Genomic DNA, 23,222 nt, shown 5'->3' with positions numbered 1-23,222 from the left:
AAAAAATATAGTTTTTTCCCTTTAGACGGATGAGGAAAAGTAAGTAGACATTCTCAATATACCTACTGTTATTATTTTTACGATAGTTACAAGCTACGTAGATACTATTAAATTGTTTTAAAGATGTAGGTAATGTTTTTTACGACACATTTATAGCTAGATATCTACCTAAGACACCTAAGTATTTGAAAGAAGCGTCGGCAACCCTAGCGTTGTGCCGATGCGCGCGATGCGGGGAGCGGCGCGTTGAAGGTCACTCCATTGTATTTTTGTGTAGGTATCAAAACGGTAGGTATTTGCGTTTTCTTTGAGAGATAAGTATCTGTTCGTAAGAACTATTATATAATCTGTGACTATAGACAGAGAGAATCATACTATCTTTATCTTACACTAGTACTAGCACCCGAAAGAAAAGGATGAGTATAGTTTTTTTTGTTCTTATTTACTGCCAATTTGGTTTGACCAACTATAAATTTGCAATTCAATATTATTGGAATTTGTTAAAAATGTTTTAATTATGTTTTTTTTGGAAATTCTATACAAATAAAACTGCAAAATATATCAAATATAGTTTATTGTTTTTTTTTTATGGTCGTATTGGCAGAATGTCATTCCGAACCAAAAAGCAAATATTGGTAATAGTTTTTTTTTTATAGCTGAATACCATGATGCTGTGTCACAAATATGTTTATTTATTTTTATTTATTGTTATATAAAGAAAACATACATTAATTTCGTTACAACTATTTCTCCAAACTGTTGGCGGTGCGCTCTCATCATTGTTTTATCTTTTTTATTTATTATTGGGGCGTTGTGGGCCTTTGAGTGTCACGTCGACCAAACAGTGATCTATTGTGACGGCCCTTTAAAGCTCATTACTAATGCCCGTTGAATCCAGAAAATTCCAGATTCTTTGGGCCGTAATGTTCTGTACCTCATAGGGTTGCAGTACGTGCCGCCCTAAGTAGATACTTCTTTTTGACATTAGTGGTCCACAGGAACAGAGAATGTGCATTGCAGTCTCCTCTGACTCCTGGCAGAACCTGCATGTCGGATCTTGTATCTTTCCTATTTGAAACATGTGTTTGTTCAACTTGCAGTGTCCAGTCAGTATTCTAGTCACCGCGCAGGTTTTGTGTCTTTTGAGCCCTAGAAACTCCTTAGCAACTTTACTGTTGAACCCTTTGATTAGAGCTTTCGAGTGTTTTTGTCCTTTGACGAACTTCCACCAATCGATTGCTCTCGTTTTTTCTAAGTTGCTGAGCAGAGAATATGCATCCCGTTTTGTGGTTCCACAGAACGGTTCTGGGCCGACCAGCCCAGAGAGGTTCTGCGCCCTTTCTAGCAAGTTCGTCCGCTTCTTCGTTTCCGTTAATGTCGGAGTGCCCTGGTACCCATCTAAGTATGACTTTGTTGGAGTTAGCCAGTGCATTTAGGTTTTTTTTACAGTTCTGGACTAGTTTTGAGTTTGACTCAAGTGAATCTAGTGCCAGCAGAGCAGCCTGGCTGTCTGAGTTGATGTAGATATGTTGGTGTCTTAGGTTTTTATCCAGGTTGATCTCCACACATTTGTTGATGGCGAAGACTTCTGCCTGGAAGATTGAGGCCTGTGTGCCCATGCTGACGCTAGCTCTGAGCTTAGGTCTTTCACCATAGATCCCACATCCTACATTATTGCCTTTCTTGGAACCATCTGTGTACCAAATATGGCTTCCCTCCTCAACGTACATTTGGCCGTTGGTCCATTTGTCTCCAGGAGGTATTTCTACTGTGAACAGTTTGATAAATTGACATTCTGTGTGCGTGTCATCAGTGGGCATGCTAAGTTTTATTTGCAAAAACCCAGGCCTTCAGTTTGGTTAGTGCTTGAGAGCGCCATTTTGGCCTGTTTAGCGTGCATATTCTGTAGACGCACTGCTTGGCCTCCTTTTGCACCTGCAAGTGGAGTGGTAAAATGTCCAGCAGTGCATCGAGGGCCACCCCCGGTGTCGAGGAGAAGGCGCCTGTTACTGTTAAACAAGCCATGCGTTGCAGGCTGTTTAGAGTATCTATTGCCGTCTTTTGGCTGGTTTTGTTACACCAGACTGCGGAGGCGTAGGTTATAATGGGCCTCACTACCGCTGTGTATAACCACATAGCAATTTTGGGTCTTATACCCCAGCTTGCTCCAGCCATTCGACAGCATGACCACATGGCCATTTTCGCTTTTTGTATAATATTCCTCAGGTGAGCGTTCCAAGTTAACTTTTGGTCGAAAGTGACCCCTAGATACTTGACCTCTTCTGAGAACGGTATTATTTGTCCATTAAGTCTTGGTTCTGTAAGCTTTTCAAGCTTCCGTTTTCTTGTAAATGGTACTATTACGGTCTTACTCGGATTAATGGACAGGTCATTTTCTCTACACCATTTGAATATTGTGTTTAGAGCTCCTTGCATTAGGTTGGATATCGTGTGAAGGCAAGGGCCTTTGACAATGACTACAAGGTCGTCGGCATTGTTTTATCTTACCTAATACGTACTTATTGATTACTGTGCTACAAAATTACAACATTAAAAGTTAGTTTTATGCATAACAGATGCAATGCGCATGCATCCCTGGAGTACATACTAGTATGTACCCAAATCTAAAACAAGCTCCCACAGAAGTGGCCAGAAATCCAAAAAGTAACTAGTAAAGTTAACACTTCACCTAGCTTTAACTACACTAAACACAAGTAACAATATGTGAAATGGAAATTAAAAAAAAGCCACTTCCCGGCCTAGGCCTGCAACTTTGTATGAAATTTCATTACAGACCTCTCGTCTAGCCGCGCCTGAGACGTGATACTTCCCAGCCTAATATAAAGAACGTAATATCAATATTACATAGCATGTTTGAGAAAAGCTTATTTATACTGCCTTATTACACATTGATTAATGATTAGTGTCGAGTGTAATACGACAAGAGTAGGGATTCCACGTTGATTTTTATATATATACAAATTTCTTACCTATGCTATTACTATTGGCTGTTATTGTCGAGCTGAAGAGCGTATCAGTTTTGATGAGAGCCTGCGACACTTGCACGAATGTCTGATCACCCGAAGCGCTGAGCCACACGACCTTGCAGGAATGCCTCGGCCCCAAGCGAGGGACGCGCCCTGGAGTGGCGTACCACACTGGGCACCGGTCCGTGCGCGCTGGCTCATCAAGGCGCGGTCGTCCTAGTGCGCCTTTCTGTTGGAACATATACACAATCTGTATCGTTGAAGAATAATCTTGAGTGTTGCCATCATGCAGCAACACTGCGAGCGTGACAGCACACGTAGCCCTATACGGGTTCGTGGCGTTTAAAGGGAACTTCTTGAATCCAAACAGCGTACAACTTAAAACGGCGCCGAGGACGGTCGCACAGTACAAAGTGGTGTGGCGTCATTGGTTCAAAGGGAACCTTAGCGCCATTACAAGGTTTGTTGTGATACCTGGTAGCTCCCGAAGGTGTACAGCTCGCCGTCCCGCGTGAGCACGGCGGTGTGGTTGCTGCCGGCGGCGATGGAGCTGGCGCGCGGCGCCCGTACGCGCACCACACGATGGTGTGCCGACACGTCGCCCGCGCCCAGCTGCCCGTACTGGTTCGAGCCGAACGTTAGCACTTCGCCTGTTTAACATATGCCATTCAATGTCATATTTCCAGTTTTCATCACCGTAAAACCACTCAACTATAGTCCAATAGTATGGTCCACGAAGCCCGTACGTTACGTAATTAGTAATTACATTTCATCTATATATATAAACGTAAAAGTCCTGACTGACTGACTGACTGTCTGAGTCTTAAATCAACGCCCAGCCCAAACCGTTGGACCTCGACAGCTGAATTTTTCACAGTAGGTAGCTTTTATGACGTTGGTATCCATTAAGAAGGGGTTTTTCAAAATTCATCCCCTAAGGTGGTGAAAAAGGGGTTGAAAGTTTGTATGGAGATCATAAATATTTTTTTGAGTGCGAGACTTGAAACTTCGTATAAAGGCATGTTATTAGAATACAAGAAAAGTGATTTCAGCGTTTTTAAAAATTCATCTCCTAAAGTGGTTAAAAAGGGGTTGAAAGTTTGTCGTGGTCCTATTTTTATTTTAAGCTAGGTACTTGAAACTTTATAGAAAGATATAATTAAAAGAGAAAAAAACTTATTTCTACATTATTGAAAATTCATCCCCCAAGGTGGTAAAAATGAGGTTGAAAGTTTGTATGGAGATCAAATATTTTTTGAGTTGAATCTTTGTATAAAGGCATATTATTAGAATACAAGAAAAGTAATTTAAGCGTTTTTAAATATTCATCCCCTAAAAGGGTTAAAAAGTGGTTGAAAGTGAATCTATTACAAATGCTTTGAAACTTCTTAGAAAGGCATTGTATAAGATTCTAAAAAAGTTATTTCAACGTTCTTAAAAATTCAACCCCTAAAGGGTAGGGCTTCGTAAAAAGGGCATTATATTAAAATAGACGAAAACTGATTACTTACACCGTCTTTGAAAAGTTTGTATTAATAGTTTCGGTAGCGAATTTTTTTTTAAGACGATTCTCGCTGATTTGGCTTTGAGTCTCAGCGTCTCTGTACCCGCACCCCGCTCACTGCGATCGTACGTGAATTTCGTCTCGGTGCTGCGGAACGAGGTTCAAAGAATAAGCTACAGCCCAGAGGCGCGCGGCATTTGGCGCTATACCCCGTATTTGTGTATCTTTTGCAAATATTTTGTTGTTTGAATATGAGTAGATCATGCGTTTAGTGGAGGTCGTAAATCATAATAAATAGTACATTATTGTCGAGACTCGGAAGTAGCTACTTGCTGGCTGAGGATTCGTTTTAAACGGACGACCTTGGGAGTCCGTTTAATTGAATCCGAAGCCAGCAAGTAGCCTTCCAGCCGAGTCATATATAGTGCTTTTCTCAAAAATGGCGCAATAAATACAAATATAATATAAACATTTTACAGAAGCAACGTTCTTATGTATATATTTTCACAGAAAAAAGTAAAAAGATTTGCTTTGCCGCCTTTTTATTTTTTCAAATAAAAAATAGAAGTGTATTTTTCTGCTGAAAATACGCCAACCTATTTGAGACACCTAAATAGTCGCGGTACCAACATTATAATAATAATAAGTACTGATCATCTGTTTGGCTGTTTCATTCCTTCATTTGATATGGCCACTTCAACTTTTAAAAAGTTTGGAACTTGACAAAAAATGGAATTTGTATGCAACATTACAGTCCCGAAATCGAGACTGCAATGTTTTTAACTTTTTACACGACTGAGACTGAAGAGAGTGTTATGTTTTCTTACACGACTGCCCAAAAAACAGAGTGTTATGTTTTCAGCGTTCATGTTTGTATGTATATATGTATGTGAGTTTCTTTATTCCACCATAATTTCTAAATGCCTTAACCGATTTAGATGTATGATATATCATTAGAATCCTTACGTCATTCCGGGTGACATAGGCTATGTGACGTCATAATAAAATAAATATGGCGGACGTTATACACAATAATGCGCAACATTTGAAAAAAAAAATCTTGCAAACTTATCGAGTGGGGTATCAAAACTGACTGTACCTGTGTATTTTATTTCGATTGCAGTCGGGGGACCTTTTGATTGGGAAAATGCACTACATCAAGGTCCCCCGACTGCAATCGAAATAAAATACACAGGTACAGTCACGTCATAAATGTGCATAAACCTTTGTATTTACTATAAATGACCGTAAATAAAAAATAAAAAAAAAAAAATATTTCAGATCAAAAGCGATCCATATTTTGTTAGTAACATTTTAGCCTTAATACTATGTTAGTAACCTATATCTACTTAGACCTACCAATGACTACTTCTGTCCAGTACCTAATGAGCGGGCAGTCAAGGCGCTCGGCTAACGCCCTTAGCATGCTGTTAGTGCTGCCGCGCACACATCGGAGTAATGAGGCCACTCTCTTCCGTCTAATGGCATAGAAGTCGTCCGTTCGCGCCTTGGCGAACATGCCTGACGCACTACAGTGCCTCGCAGCCTTAACAGCATCCTAAGGACATTATTGTACTGGACTCGCAACGTGTTGTAGGCCCTTTGTGTAAAACTTGCCCACAGACCGCACGTGTAAAACGTCTGACAATACGCTCTAAATAGCGTCAGCTTTACTTGCTTATTACACCGTGCGAATCTGCGGGCAAGCATGTTGCCTCTTATAGACATTGCCCTCCTTTCTCTCTCTATGTCTAAATCATCTCTTAGTTAATTACATGACCCAGACATTTAAATTTGTTTACCACAATAAGGGGTACGCCTCCCAGCACGATTCTAGGTACAGTGGTCGGGTTATACCTTCGTGTCTTGAATACCATGACCTCACTTTTTCCTGCATTGTAGTAAGTGTACATTTATATTCCAATTTAAATTCATAAAGTTATGTAACTAACACTAACATCAAAATTATTTTTAGCTTTTCAGTTCGCTTAAAATCCAGCCGTCGTGTTTTTTTAAATATTTTAATTAATTCATTTTATTATTAATTTTTTGACTCACCATAAACTACGCACTTCGCGACCTACTTTTTAACCGGCAACGTCGACTTTGCCGTCCATTTTTGAGAAAAATATATTCCCTTATGCATTATATTTTACAAGCCTCAATTAGTTAATTTGTGTTTTATCTGTTTCTTACAAATAAATACCTAAGTCAAATCGACAGATTAAGATTTATAGCTAAAGCTTGGTTCGTACTAAGCTGAGGCGTACAGTGCGTTTATTTTATACAGTTTTTTTTATCCGTAATAAATAAATATAAATAATGCCATTAATAGTTAACTTATAAAATTAAAGTACCTACTACCTACATATACTACTACAAATGTGTTATTTTTCGAAGTTTTCTCAAACACTACGTGGGAATATCATCATTATATTACAAGCGCGCCACAACTAAATCAGCGCTTTGCAGTCTTTTTTTTTGTGGTTAACGGCTATGTATGATGAACCCCTGTGGACGTCAGCTGCCGCTCCGTTGATGGATTGAGGAATGGCAGCCACCGAAACACGCAAAAAAAATTGTCATCGCCTCCCGCTTGATACTGTGTCAGATGATAGTTTAGATGCTATTGTGAATAAAAAAATGGTCAGCCGGTTGTATCTCGGTGGACCGTCAGCTGGTCACATGAAAATGTAAAAAAATCTTTTCAGTCATCGCATCCCATTTCATACTTTGTCAGATGGTAGTTTAAATGATATTGTTAATAAAACAAATCGTCGGCCGGTTGTATCGCGGTGGAAAGACCGTCAGCTATTAAAACATTAAAGTAAATAAATAAATAAATAAATAAGTCCATTTATTCCATAACCAAAGATTAAACTAAACTAAATTAACATATTTATTAAAAGTATTGAGGTAATTTTTAAAATCTATTTTTTAGAGTTTAATTTTGAACTCTTAAACTACTATTTGTATCTATAACTATATATATGTATATATATAATTTGGTTAGGACCCCTCACGGGTAAAGGCCTCCTCCAGCTATTGCCATATTTTCCTGTCTTGTCTGTCCTGCCTTAAAATATTATTGTTAGTTTAAAAATAATTTTAATTGATTAAGCCCTTTAGTAAAAGTTAGCCGCAAAATGGCCCGTTTTATTATATTTATTACGGTAAAACTATAAATATCAGGAAAAAAGTTAAACGTTATAATTGTTGAACAATAAATGAAGATTCATATATATTTTTTTCATAATTTTTTGTTTACCCATTTAGAAGATATAATACACCAAGTTGACCCAATGAAATAATTACTTATTTTTAGTAAAAAAATATTTTTTATAAAAAATCTAAAGCGATATGTTTTTTGTACTCAATTTTAGGAAGTCTTAAAAGCTTTGAAATTATACTAAATAACCTGATAGCTTTTGCAGTAAAACAAATACTTCTGCACAACACGTATAATTTGTTAAGCACTGGCTCTAAATTTAACATAAACCACCAAAAAAATCTACACATGGAATTTAAAAATTATTATAACCAAAACAAATTATTTTTCTGACTGTCCGCTTTCCGCACTGGCGTGAACAGGTGTACGTGCGAAAGATAACGGCGTATAAATTTAGCTGTAGAAGGAAAAAAATGGATTAATGAGATGGAGATTATGGACGATAATGGCTGTTTCAACGGGTGATTGGTGCCTAAATTTAATGCCGAATATTAGTTTCGCCTGATTTTGAAAATGCCGTAAAGAAATGCGGAATAGGATAACAGCGGCTTTACAGAATTAAAAGAAATATGGCACAAAAAATAACAATGAACAATTATAGGGTAATTAAACGGGAACCGATCCCATAACGTTAAAAAAATATTCAAGCTCCGTAGACGATGACAATTTGCTTGTTCCTTTCCAAAGAAAACGTTCGGCCAACCAACGCTGTACCGTGACCTATCGAACCACGCAGTATGCGGGCTCGTGTCCTCCGTGGGTCTGATAGCACCTGACCGCCGGTCGACGACCATCCATTGCCGACTGCCCGTCGGCGGTTGTGCCTTGTCGTTGATACGGCCACCACGTACCACCGGAGCACTGCTCGACGGTCGCCTTAAAAAGGGTCCTGGTGCAGGCAACTGCGGCCAACAAGGCCGCGGAACGACGGGAAGAAAAGCGCACAAGTTATTATTGGCAACTTCCGAAGAAAACGTTTCTCTCGATTAAAGGTTGACTTGACGGAAACAAGGAAAAATTTTAAAAAATATTCGCGGACCACAAATAGACCTTTCCACTTCAAACTCAAAATCAATCTTAAGTCCTCCGAAGAAAACAAATTTCTTCTTTCCGAATCAGAATTGAAATTCAAAATTTAACGCAATTGTAACCTGCCTACATCGAAAATATCACAGTCCAAAAAAGGTTCCATGTGTTTTTATAAAGCGCCATCTAAGAGAATTCCGCGCTAACGATAACCCACTAGCCCTGGCATAACAAACAACGAAAAAAACCCGAAGAAATACGCAAACTACGTTGATATGGAAGAAGTTCCACAAACCACCGATAGATGGCAAAAAAATAAATATGTAGCGAACGCTACACTTTCCTATAAAAATGTTGAGTATAAGTAATTCAATTTTTGATGAGAAACTTTTGAAGACTCAACTTTCCGTGAAACAATACGTTATGTTCATGATTTTTTTGTAGCGAACTTAGACACTGAAGTACTAAAATATAATCATATAATAGTCTGATACACTTATTATGTTTAAATAAAATTACAGGACGTTAAAAATGGCCCGAGTGGCTTTGAGAAAAGGATGATACGGCCGTGCCTCTTTGGATTATCGCTCCGTCTGTGACGGTAAGTAAGTTTTTCCGTAAATAAAAATACGATAGGCCCTTTTGCTATTTCTTAATAGATTAAAATTAAAAAACTACAAAAACAAAATGTTTTAACAATGTTATACACACATACAACGTTATAGGTAATAGGTAGCGTGTGTTAAATCAATTATTTATTGTTTCGAGATGGAATGGAACATTATTCAAAACGTAAAGCTTGAATGACATTATAATATCTGTTAGAATTTTTATTTATTTATTTCGAATTAAGTTTTCTCAAACATACGTATATTATAGTATAATATATACGGATATTATCATTACCAAAGATAGATATAACTCCGTAATAGATGGATACAGTCTAAGGAAAAAACGTGCCTCGAAAATCACGAAAGTTTGATTCTCGATCAGATGGCACCACTAGTTTTAGCCTACTCTCGTATAGAGGGCGTTGACGGTTTCGTTTGTTATTTATAATTTTAATGCATATCAGTGAAAGAACATGGGTCAAAATCATATAAAAATAATTAATGCAAATAAAAAAAATCATTTATCCATATTTAAATACATTTTAACGTATTTTTATAAACCTTCATTTTTAGTTTTAAAGTATGTCGATAGATGGCAGTGAATTTACAGTGGTTACAAAATTTACTATGACAGTACCGCTCTATCTTATTATATCCTCTTTGTCATTACATTAGTTATAATAGACCGCGAAACACCGTGTTGCGTTCGCTAATGCGCGGTACAACCAAATCAGCGCTCTTGTATTTGTAGAACCTGTTAAAACATTTTTGTTAGTTTAAAAATAATTTTAATCGATTAAGCCGTTTAGTAGACTAGAGACCCGTTGCGGCGTCAAAACGCCGCTAGAGTATGGTTCTAAAAGTTAGGTTGCCTGTCCACTGGAGCGGAGCGATAAGCGGGGAAAAAATCCAGCAATAGAATTTCGTTAAAATTACAGAGCGGAGATTTTATGCCATTCAATCGGTGGATTTTTTCCTCGCTCATCGCTCCGCCACCTCGCTCCGCTCCTGTGGACAGGCAGCCTAAGACTGAACGCTTAATGAAATATAAAACTCAAGAGCAATAAAAATGGGTACATAAAGTATCCTATCAAAACATTACATGTAAAAAGATTCATAAAATGTTCATTCATTCAGTCATTCATGTGCTGTTGTTGATGTGTAGTAGTTGTTGGTGCTGTTGTTGGTGCAGCAGTTTTGTTTTCTAAAGGGAAAAAGTAATAAAGTTGTACTTTTGGTAGAAAGAAAAGATCCGCATGCGAGCACTTCATTCCCGCAGCTCGGCCTTCGGCCTTCGCTCGGTTTCTGCGCGTTGTTTTCTTGTCTTGCCATTTGGCTCTCATGGCTAAAATTTCATAGGGCTAATGTATAATTTTATATTTTCAACACACTTGCTCAAAACGACGTTTTTATTCCACCGATTTTTGGCTCATAATCCTAGATATTATAACACTTGTGCTTAGGGTTCCGTACCCAAAGGGTAAAAACGGGACCCTATTACTAAGACTCCGCTGTCCGTCTATCCGTCTGTCCGTCTGTCTGTCACCGGGCTGTATCTCATGAACCGTGATAGACAGTTGAAATTTTCGCAGATGATGTATTTCTGTTGCCGCTATAACAACAAATACTAAAAAGTACTGAACCCTCGGTGCGCGAGTTCATGAGACTGAAGTTTACAAACATTTTACAAACATTCCGTGACATTCCGTGTCTGGGCTATAACAACGAAAATCGAAGTTCAAATTGCGGGCATCTTTCTCTGTCACTCTAATTACGCCTTCATTGGAGTAAAAATTTGCGATTTTCGGTTTTCGCGGAAGACCTAATAATATACACGTAGTTATAGACATGAAACCGAGCGACCAGGGGTAAGAGAAAGACATTTATGTATTGACAGTTTCGTGTATGGCAGCATAATCCTTTTCCTCTTTCACTCTTATAAATTTCGGTATTTTGCCATCGCCTCCTTGCTATGATGCCATAACCCGACCATGACAAAATGCCCGGTCGGTGATAAAGACAAAGCATGGCACTATTTTCTCTTTCCTCTTCTGGAATCGCAATAAGACTATCTTTCTCTATCATAGAGTGTCAGGCCCTTGGACCTAATTTAGTTTTTTTTATTATTTACTTTTTGGAAAGTCTGTACAACCACTGGACCGCGACCGTCAAAATATCTCTTTCTCGCTCTCAGCATACGGCGGCCCAACTTAAGCGCCTAACACATTACCGCACCGCACCAAGGTCATTGTGCGATGCACCTAAAGCGCGAGAAAGAGATAGTGCGCAAGGTGGTCACCGTACCTACGTTAAGGACGCAGCTTTAAGTTAGAGCGAGAAAGAAATATTATAGCCGTATTTAACAGACTATCGTAAAAGCCGTTAGAGACTACCACACCTCACTGCGGCATTGGTGCGGTGCGGCGCACGTATCGATAATGTGCAAGGTGGTCACCGTACCTACGTTAAGCACGCAGCTATAAGTTAGAGCGAGAAAGAAATATTATAGGCGTATTTAACATACTATCGTAAAAGCCGTTAGAGACTACCACACCTCACTGCGGCATTGGTGCGGTGCGGCGCACGTATCGATAATGTGCAAGGTGGTCACCGTACCTACGTTAAGCACGCAGCTTTAAGTTAGAGCGAGAAAGAAATATTATAGCCGTATTTAACAGACTATCGTAAAAGCCGTTAGAGACTACCACACCTCACTGCGGCATTGGTGCGGTGCGGCGCACGTATCGATAATGTGCAAGGTGGTCACCGTACCTACGTTAAGCACGCAGCTATAAGTTAGAGCGAGAAAGAAATATTATAGGCGTATTTAACATACTATCGTAAAACTGTTAGAGACTACCACACCTCACCGCGGCCTTGGTGCGGTGCGGCGCACGTATCGATAGTGTGCACCGTGGTCACCGTACGTACGTTAAGGACGCAGCTATAAGTTAGAGCAAGAAAGAGATATTTTGACCGCACCAATACGGCTTTTCGAGATATTCTCTTTCTCGCTCTCACTTATGGGTGTGGCGCACCAAGATCGCGAGGCGGTGCGGTAGTCTGTTACGGATTTTACACATGATCGCACATATGCCGCATCGCACCAAGGTCGCGGACCGATGCGGAAAATTGGCTGACCGTTTACCTTAAAGATCCTCATAAGAACAATTCTCGCCGTACGTGCTTTTTGAAATAAATATAGATGCTTTTCCCCACCGTTTTGTATGGTTTATGGTGGCCTGATAGGCTACAAATTCTGTCCCTCACAGGCGCACGCGGTAGGCCCCTAAACACGAAACTTCTATAGAATCCTACCTTCTATGTGCCAAAGCAACAATAAAATAAACATGTGTCATCTTGATGAGTACGATGTGGATGACACATGTCTGACATGTTTGTCAAACACAACAATAAAATTTTATGTTGTTTAAATATATTTTTCACCTCAGCAGCTCGAACAAGCCTACTTTCGTCACTCCCTGGAGTGAGGAAAGTGCGACTTTCCTCACTCCAGGGAGTGAAACAATGTAGCTTTTTAATTTAGTGAAGGCCATGAACTTCATACTTTTATTACTTTTTTTTTATGGTATGGTACGGTACGGTACGGTACGGTAAGGTACGGTACGGTACGGTACGGTACGGTACGGTACGGTCCGGTCCGGTCCGGTCCGGTCCGGTCCGGTCCGGTCCGGTCCGGTCCGGTCCGGTCCGATCTCGTCTCGTATCGTATCGTATCGTATCGTATCGTATCTTATCGTATCGTACATATTATAATACTTTTTTTTCTGTTTATTCTGTGTAATTCGAAATACATTTTAACCTTTAATATGTTCTCACTACTGAGGTGAAAAATTATGTGTGCAATTGTTTCGTGTTTTTGAGTCCCTCGCTACGCTCAAGATTCTACCTTAGAATCACTCGCTTCGCTCGTGATTCAATTATAGAATCTTTCGCTTTCTCGGGACTCAAAATAAACACTCGCAAGAAAAACCAACTTTCCTCTCTTGTTGCACAAATAACTATTTTAGTGTGGTGTATGCATGTTACAGTCTCAAAACAAATATTTGAATGGATTGGATACCTTACATACATTGGATACAGGTTCGAGTTCAATTCAATCTCAAGTCAGAATAAAGGTCACGTGGTACATTTTTTCAAATTAACTTTTTAGTACTTTATCGGGAAAAAATCAAAAAACAGAGCTTATTGCAAATCTGTAGCATGAGACGAATCCAATGACATATAATTTATTAAAATCGAACCATAACTGTAGATCCGATAGCCATAACAGCCGTCAATGGTCGGTCGTTTAGATTTTTTTGCCGTTTTTAAAGAAAATAATGGTACGGCACCCTACGTGCGCGAGTCCGACTCGCACTTGGCCGGTTTTTTACATTTAGTCAATATGCATATGTAGTGACACGGAACCTTTTGATCACGAGTCTAACTCGCACTTGACCGTTCTTCACATTTTAAATAGGTATGCGAAAAAAGTTTGCATATATCAACATTTTTAAAATGAAAACAACCTGGCAATTTACAGTATTGACATAATAGTCCCCTTAAAAGTTGACACAATATGTTTACTGTCATTCATTGTCAACAAACTGTAAAATCATTTTTGTATTTTCGTACATGTTTTAAGTGTAGCGGATATTATGTTGCCCTCAAAAATAATATTTCATCATGCTGAACAACTTACTACAGGTTTGAGTGCAATTCATGTTTATTATTATTTGGTCATCTTGACATCTTGAGTCAAAATTGGGAACGTGACATGTCACGTGGTCAAACTCACAAATTAACTTTTTTCAAATTAATTATTCAGAAAAAAATTAAAAATCCAGGAGTTTTATACAACTCTCCAGCATGAGACGAATCTAATGACATATCATTTATCAAAATCGGACCATAACTGTAGATCTGATGGGATGAACAAAAATCGGCCTCGCGTAATATATATATAGATATAAGCAAAGTTAGCCGCAAAACGGCCTTTTTTTTCGATGAAACTATACATTTTAGGAAAAAAGACAAATGTTACGATTGTTGTGCATAGAGTGAAGATGCATATATATTTTTTTCATAATTTTTTGTTGACCCATTTAGAAGATATAAGCTCTAGAAAGTAACAGTAACTGCGCGAAGCTAAATAGTGGACGTAAATCTTCTAAGAGGGTCGAGAGGGATTATAACGGGAACAATTTTTCTCAGTTAGGGTCTTGAAACTTCGTAGTTTGTGAAAGACAAATTTCATGCGTTGTATAATTATTAACAATGATTAACCGTCCCTACTGATATTTTTTGCTGCATAATGTTCTATATTATGCTCATATAGAATATATAACCACCAACATACAAATCCACGCGTACGACGAAGTCGCGGGCAACAGTTAGTTTATTATAAACTTACAGTGTAACACTAAAAATATCAAAACCAATGTCCTTTTTAACCGACTTCAAGATTTCAAAAGGAGGAGGTTCTCAATTCGGTTGTATGTTTTTTTTTTTTTAATGTTTGTTACTCCATAACTCCGTCATTTGTGGACCGATATATACATACAGATTGGTCCCGTTTTTGTCAAAACGCAGTTCTGATGATGGGATCCATGAGGAATCGAGGGAACTCCTCAAATGTTAAAGGCATACATATAGTGATTTTTGTATTTTCATCAACAAATCCAGCATTTACATCAAAAAGTGACATTTGATGAAGTGGAACTTTTTTGAACTGCGATCCTCACAGAACAGAACTGCTATCAGAAAAGTGGGTTAGGTTAGGTTAGAACTGTGACCCTTACAGAAACGAAATGCTATCAGAATATTGGGTTAGGTTAGGTTAGAACTGTGACCCTTACAGAAACGAAATGCTACTAGAAAAGTGGGTGGTTTTACCTCCTTTTAGTTAGCCAAACGGTGCTGTCATTTTCATTTCATTGTCTGGAGTGCACCATCAACAATAAGTAACCTCTCAACGGCATCCCCCATTGAAGTCGGTTTTTTTTTTCTTAAAAATGATTAGATGTGTTTGACCTTTTTTCCCGTTTATGAAAATATTTCCCCTAGAGCTGTTATTCAACTATTATATTTCTCAAGCTTCATTCTTCAGATATAAAAACCAGGTAGTCCTTTAACCTACTAGGCAACTCATCGCATGTTTAAAGTGGGTAGCAAAAACTTTAACTCAAACAGGTCTATCCCTACTTTTCCCCCTAGTCTTCATGGGGCGCGCGGCTTGCCGCCATTGCTCATTCTTTATTCTTGCGAGGCAACGAACGCACGTAAAATCATAATTTTGTTTCAAAGTTAGTGCAGTCATTATACGATTTATACGAGAATACGACACGTAAGCTGTGGGATTATTCGTTTCGTATTCGTTGTGCAATATATTTGTTATTAAAATTGTTCATCATCCTGGAGGTTAGTCGAGAACTAACACGAAGGAATAAATCATCCTGGGGGTTGGTCGAGAATCAACACGAAGGAATAAATCATCCTGGGGGTTGGTCGTGAACCAACACGAAGGAAAAAATTATCTTGGGGGTTGGTCGTGAACCAACACGATGGAAAGTCTGTTCGTACTTCGAACACCGATTGCGCCCGGGGTTTGGTCGTGAACCAACCAAAGGTTTAATTTAGATCGGACAGCGCGCAACGAAACAAAGGGCCCTAAATAATCATATTGTGTTGTGTTAAAGAGACGAGGGAGGCTTTCTTTTTATTTGGTTTTAGATGGCCCAACAGAAGAAACTCAAGCAAAATTGCCGAGTGATAATAGATTCTTCAGATCCTGAAGAAAAATCAGATACTTACTTAAGTGTAACTATTTTAACTATTTTTGTAAAAAACTTACACTTTGTGATCAAATACCTTGCACTTACTTAGTACCGCGCGGGCCGTGAGTCCACGACTGGTAACTATAAACCTGGGGGGCGGCCTAGAGTCGTCACGAAGATAGAACTTGCTTGGGGTTGGCCGTGAGTCAACACGATAGCAATGCATAACAAAATTTAATAAATCTATAGCGGTTCTCGATCAAAACCACGCACATTTTAAAACACCAAGTTCAAGTTTTTCTATGTGCAATAAAGAATTATCTTTTAAGTTCAAGTTCAAATATACTTTATTCATGTATAGGCCTATCTATGTAATCTAAAACCTTACGGGTTTTATTTTGAAAAACATTCGAAGTCTACCCTCGAATTAAAAATATTTCTTTTAAATTTTTTCACCAGCGCTCCGCGGTTCATTTTTGATTTGTGCGTGTCAGAGACACGTCGGTCTAGCTGCCGAAACGTTCGGCACAAGACTACATTGCCTTTTAAAATAAATCCTTACATATAAAATATATTTGGATTTTTAATATCCAATTATATGTGACAATAAATTTTACTCACACCTAACCCATAGTACGGTACTTTTATCCGCCCAGAGGTTGAATTTGAATAAACACGAGACTACCTCGTAAATTTATAATTGAAACAATACAATAGTACCTATATTGTTTTTATATTACCCACATAAGTATAACTTGTCTCTAAAATTGGGAATTGCTAAATAGGTGTACCTACATCACGTCACGTGATGTGAATCTGATCGAAATTCCTAAACTTAAGCTGGATAAAATCTCTTTTACCACAAATGAAATGGAATAAACTAAGTGGTAATACCCTGCACAATGCATATATTTTGGTGACGATTTTTGAATGTTTATATATGCATATAACCATACAAATTATTGGGATACGTACGCTAATATTGTTATGGGATATATAAAAATATATAGGCGATGTCAGTATCTAAGTACCTTGTGTCTGTTTAAAAATATGATTTTACTTTTTTAAGTGATATTGAATAATTAAATAATTTGAATCATCCAATTGTAACAAAGACACCTAACTGAATTGAATTACAGGAAAATGGGTTTATTCATCATTATCTATCTAATAAACCCAATGAAACAATTTGTGAGTACTGAATATGAAAGAAAGAAAGAAAGAAAGAAAATAACTTTATTTTGCATGAAATATGGTACAAAAGGTGGTCAGACAATATTATACATAAGTAACACATATTTCACCAGCATCTGGCATGCAAAAAACTAAACTTACAACGAAAGCTAAGAAACAAACGCAAACACGTTTTACGCTTATTTCTTCATAAATACAAGTTCATGCCGAAGCCTGACAAAGTGACCATTAGAGTACCATCTAACTGAGTTAATGATAAAGCGGTTTCGGTACAATTTGGCTAAATACACACGAATATATTTGTTCGCATCTCTCACAGATATTTAATATTTATTTTTATGGTCGTAAATAATGGGTAACTAGGTAAATACCTATTAACCTGTATCAAAACTACAAAACGATTACCTTCCGATTATCTTTTAAAGGATTTTAATTTTATTAATAAATGATTGTATTGCATTGTATTGATCACCCTCAGATTATGCACATAAAAATATAAATACATAATTAAGAAGCTAATAGAAACCGTAAAAAATCAATAAATGACTAATGCACCTATGGTTCAACTCTCATGTGTCGGTCGCGATACTCTTTCAGCTATCATCAATACGATGTTACCATGCAATACGTTTTTGCCAAGTTTAAAATATATGTGCCTTGATATTATAAGTTTAGTAACTGTAGTTGGTGGGGACCCACCACTTGCAATACCGCTATGTCATTAATATAGCACATTCATGACATAAGTCATGGATTAAAATATTAAGATGAATCCACTTAATATAATATTTGTTTTCTGAACTCAACAATACAACCATAGTAGCAATACAGCAAAGGCAATTTTTATTATTATTCCGGCTTTAATGTTTACATTTTAAAAATATACAACATTACGTCGCACAGTCTTTCGTTCCTTGCAGAGCGAATACTTGAATGGAGGGCATACGTTTTTAGATTTGATGCTTAATATCTGAATTTCTGTGGATTGATATTCATTTCATTTCATTGATTGCGTGGTTGATTGCTGTGCTTGTCCCGTTCGCGTTGCGAGAATAGAAGCCGCTACACCATTATTTGTGAAAATATGGTCAATCGCGCCTTGCGGTCAATAATAGTAATTTAAATAAAATAAAAAAGGTTCATATCATTTATATATTCTATTTAAAGGTACTCGTCACATGCAGCTATTTATAAATATATGCTAAATTAATTCCTAATGATGTTTGTTAAACGCTGATTTTACCTACTCAGGTTTAACTGGATATTATTATGCATTTTAATAGCTCGAATATATGTACATTAGGTACGTACATATAATTAAATGATAAATAAATATTCTGTTACCATTAATGGACCTTGGACCATTCATTATATGTAATATGAGCGCAATAATAAACATTTGAGTTTGAGTAAATTACAATCTTATTTGAAAGATTACTTCGAAAGCTGAGTAGACTGCTAGTCTTATAATTTATTTTTGTTTAGAATACCTTTGGTGATGCTACACATATGACATGCTTTATGCTTAATAACTGAACAGAAAGCATAATTTATGCACGTTCATATATTTTTTAGATTTCAGGAACGTGGTGGATTTTTTAATTTGATAAAAATCAAAATATAAACGACGTTAGACATGTTTCGAGCAAATACATGTTTTTTTGTTAAGTTGAAGCCCTCGAAAACGCGCTAGGCCGCGTGAGTCTTTGTCCATTGCACGCCGGGTCACTATTCGTTGATCAGGAGCTGCTGTAAGCCGATTTGCGCGTGCACGCGCCTAATAACTGAATTTTCTCATTGTCGTCGTCTGCTCAGAGATCATCGTAAACAGGATGAGTCGGCGTGAGACAGATATCACACGGCCTACGCGTCATAAGCGTCAAGACGCGGGGAAAGACATCACAGCCACAGCGTATCCCACCCTGTCTGGAGGTAACGCTGGGTTGTATCGTTAGCCTAAATTACGTCTTATCTTCGTAGATAATTACACTTAGACGAGCCTGAATCTTGTCATCAATAGTGTACTGTTCTAAGCGTTCAAAAATTCCGTATCGCGGACAAGCACTGCCAGTGAATTTTAATACATTTCACAAAAGGACATATGTCTTATGAGTTTACTCGTATTAAACTTTTTCAAATCGAATTAAACTTAATGCAAAGTTGACCACTAATTGTATGGAATCTTAGTCAACTAGGTTTTATGAAGAACAAATTAGATTTTGTTTAAATATCCTAATACGTAAAAGTATATATATATATATATATATATATATATATATATATATATACAACCTGGCTATACCTAATATATGTATACCTTTTTTAACCTGCATTGCTAAACTTTCCCGTGCTTCTTAACAATGCCTTATAACTCAATTGGAACAGTAAACTTGTGTATAACATACACATATGTACATGGTAGATAATTATTCATACAAATATGTTTTCAGAAATAAATATGCTATGATAATATTGATAATGGGAAAGAATGCAGCAAAACTTTCAACTCTTAACATCTACCTGGTTTTTATATCTGAAGAATGAAGCTTGAGAAATATAATACATGATCAAACGAACTTCAAAGTGAAGTTCGATCAGTATTATATGAGTAAGCTTCATTCGAAGATATAACTACCCTCCCTCCCCTATACCCGGAAAGAAAGTTTTGCTTTAGAAAGTAAAGTCTCTAAAAATAATGAGCAATGGCGGCAAGCCGCGCGCCCCATGAAGACTAGGGGGAAAAGTAGGGATAGACCTGTTTGAGTTAAAGTTTTTGCTACCCACTTTAAACATGCGATGAGTTGCCTAGTAGGTTAAAGGACTACCTGGTTTTTATATCTTCGAATGAAGCTTACTCATATAATACTGATCGAACTTCACTTTGAAGTTCGTTTGATCATGTAATATTTAGTCACACCTAACCAAGGATAATCGAGTCAGTCTTTTAGCATAATCGGGAAACTATAGGTGGGTTTTACTGTAGCAAAAAGGCATTCTAACTTTACTAATGTCACAGTAATGACTAGTGTAAACAAGTACAGAAAGCAAGCAAGATCAAGAAGAAACCTTTATAATACTATCGATATGTAAAAAGAAAAACAAGCGATAAGATGAGAGAGAGTCACGGGACAGTAGTTATTTCCTTCTGTCCTCGTAAGTTAAAAGTGTTGAAGCCAAAATTGTGGTTGTGAACCGCTTGTAACCTAGTTTGGGTCTGTACCAGCACCAGTGAATGATGACTTATTTTCCTGCTGTACAAAATGATTGTACCATGGTCGGTGAGCAGCACGGAGTGGTGCAGCCCCGTGGCGACGGCGACGACGCGGTGGCCGCCCGGCACGGTGACGCGCGCCGGCGGCAGGCAGCTCACCTTCAGGCTGCCGTCGCGCTCCGCCTCCGACGCCGTGCTGTGCCCCTCGTACGGGCAGTACCGACCGTTGTCTTTGTCTACAATCATAATATATACAGAATATCAAGGCTGCACAATTCAATTATGTTGAAAATGAAATGTAAATTAAAAAACCGGCCAAGTGCGAGTCGGACTCGCGCACGAAGGGTTTCGTACCATTACGCAAAAAATGGCAAAAAAATCACGTTTGTTGTATGGGAGCCCCACTTAAATATTTATTTTATTCTGTTTTTAGTATTTGTTGTTATAGCGGCAGCAGAAATACATCATCTGTGAAAATATCAACTGTATCTAGCTAGATAGGTCTCTAGCTAGATAGCTATCACGGTTCATGAGATACAGTCTGGTGACAAACGGACAGACAGACAGACAGACAATGGAGTCTTAGTAATAGGGTCACGTTTTTACCCTTTGAGTACGGAACCCCAAAAACGACAGTAAAACAAGAAATAAATGGGATACTTTTAAAAGTGGAAAAAATTACCGTCTGACCCTAGACACTGATAGACTGGATCGCTAGCCCATTGCTCTGTCATCTGAGCAACCAAGACCTCACACAAGGACAGCAAATATTTCCACCATATGGGCCTTTGGGAGGCACCCTAGCGACATCTACCGTAAGAGTGTTACACTTCTTAGACGGCTACCGGAGTTCCAAGTCATATTGGAAATTCACTAGTAATGATGTGCTAACTGCCACCCCAGTACCCCATACTAAATTAAACTTAATAACATCGTTTGCAATTAATTCGAAGTTATGGCCCACCACTTGGGGGAGGCCTATGTCCAGCAGTGGACGTCTATCGGCTGACATGATGATGATGATATGGCCCACCCCATGCTCCATGTATTTCTGCTTTACTGTAGTTTTTTGGACTTTTTGCAGTTGGCAAACCGCGGCTCGACAGCTACGTGCGGCTTTTCAAGTCAACCAAAATATTAAACAATTTTTACAAGCCTCAATTAGTTAATTTATGCTTTATTTCGTATTTCTTTCTTACAAATACATTATACTGCATTTGTGAGAATTATTTTGTATCATGCAAAACTAAGTGGCGAGTCAGGTCATAATGCCATCTCTTTCACTCTTGGTTGGTCTTAACTCTTAACAAGGGTAAAGGAGATAGCATTAGATAGTATAGTCAAAATGACAGATTGACAAACGATCAATAGCTTATTGAGGCTTGTAGCGCGTTTATGAATAAAGCCATAAAAGTTTGATTTCTTAGACCAATGAAAACATCATTTGCGGCTCTTTGAGAGTTGCAAAGCTGTTGATTTCTACTGCAGCTGGCTGTTCTTCTGAAAATGTTGCAAGGTATGTCTCGAGGTTATTGGTTATAAGTGTTATAACACACTCCTTGTACGTCCAGTTCTAGTTGTTGTTACTGTGGAGCACTAACCACTTGTAGCGTCGGAGCGGGAGGCGTCCTCGTCGCCGTCGGTAGGCGGCCGCTCGGCGCAAACGCTCTTGTACGCGTCCGCGCAGCGCCGACACACGCCGCAGGAACTACAACCGCTGTCACCTTCACCGCAACCACATTTCCTTCGAACATCCGAGTAGACAATACATTCGCATAATTTTTACTGTCAGAATAACATTTCAAGCTTCTTATGATTATGATGGTGTTACGTGTTACTAATTTCAGCAATTAATGTATAACCTATTCGACAGCTGATCCATAAGCAAAATTGCTGCTGTGTGTTTTTCGACATGTGCAATAAAACAACGCAATGCAAGTTAACCCCTGAAGACCCACAGATGCTTTAACGGGTCAGCAATGACAAGCTTCTATTCTAAATGTAAAATCTCAATGTGTTTTTATTTCGATAAGTTTGAACCTACAGGGTTAATCTTAAATTGTTAATCTGCCTACCATAGTTATAGACTATAGTATAGTACAAGTATTCTGTAGTGAATGACTCACTCGCCAGGCACTCTGTTGGGAAGCCTAGCGCAATGGCATGCGCTCGAGAAGCCCGTACATTCTCTGCAGAGGGGACACACTCTGCAGTAGTCCGTCGCAAACGTGTGCGCCACCGCCACGCACAGCGGCGGCTCTTTACTCTGCCGGCGCATCGAGAACGTCTCTACAGAATAATAAACAAAAACTATATACACGCGCGGTGTTTCATGACATGACCCACTGAAAACCTAAAAACACTTTTTTCAGAATCGATGGGAGAATCGATTGCGCTATATTTTAATGGGGGTAATTTTATCATCATTTTTTATTATTTTTACATGCCAAGTCTACAAGTTTGCATTAGTTAGCATTTGACACGTTATTTGTCAATGAGCAACACCCTTAACTGGCCATTGGTAAACCTTATCTCGTTGCAGTAAGGTATGCAAATGGTCAGTTAACAGTGTTTACGATGGTAACTAGCAATTATTTGACGTCACTCAAACGACGAAGTATCTTGTGTAGAATTACCAGTCGATTATATTTCGTTCGTTTCATTCTTCAGATATTACATTT

The 23,222-nt window shown here is 38.3% G+C and overlaps 1 protein-coding gene across 1 annotated transcript in view; it reads right to left on the bottom strand.

The window, feature by feature from the left end:
• The window catches only part of LOC134754459 (E3 ubiquitin-protein ligase MYCBP2), a 283,481-nt gene that overhangs the window by 238,089 nt on the left and 22,170 nt on the right, over positions 1-23,222 (bottom strand). The window contains exons 13-17 of the mRNA XM_063690792.1: positions 22,668-22,830; positions 22,143-22,285; positions 20,601-20,777; positions 3,462-3,637; positions 2,991-3,216 (exon numbers count right to left, since the gene is read on the bottom strand). Of these exons, the coding sequence (XP_063546862.1) occupies positions 2,991-3,216; positions 3,462-3,637; positions 20,601-20,777; positions 22,143-22,285; positions 22,668-22,830 (885 nt within the window). The remainder of the gene's footprint in view (positions 1-2,990; positions 3,217-3,461; positions 3,638-20,600; positions 20,778-22,142; positions 22,286-22,667; positions 22,831-23,222) is intronic.

Source organism: Cydia strobilella, chromosome Z (assembly GCF_947568885.1).
Source record: "Cydia strobilella chromosome Z, ilCydStro3.1, whole genome shotgun sequence".
In the NCBI taxonomy this organism is placed as follows: Eukaryota; Metazoa; Arthropoda; class Insecta; order Lepidoptera; family Tortricidae; genus Cydia; species Cydia strobilella.
This window is presented reverse-complemented; position numbering and strand designations above follow the sequence as displayed.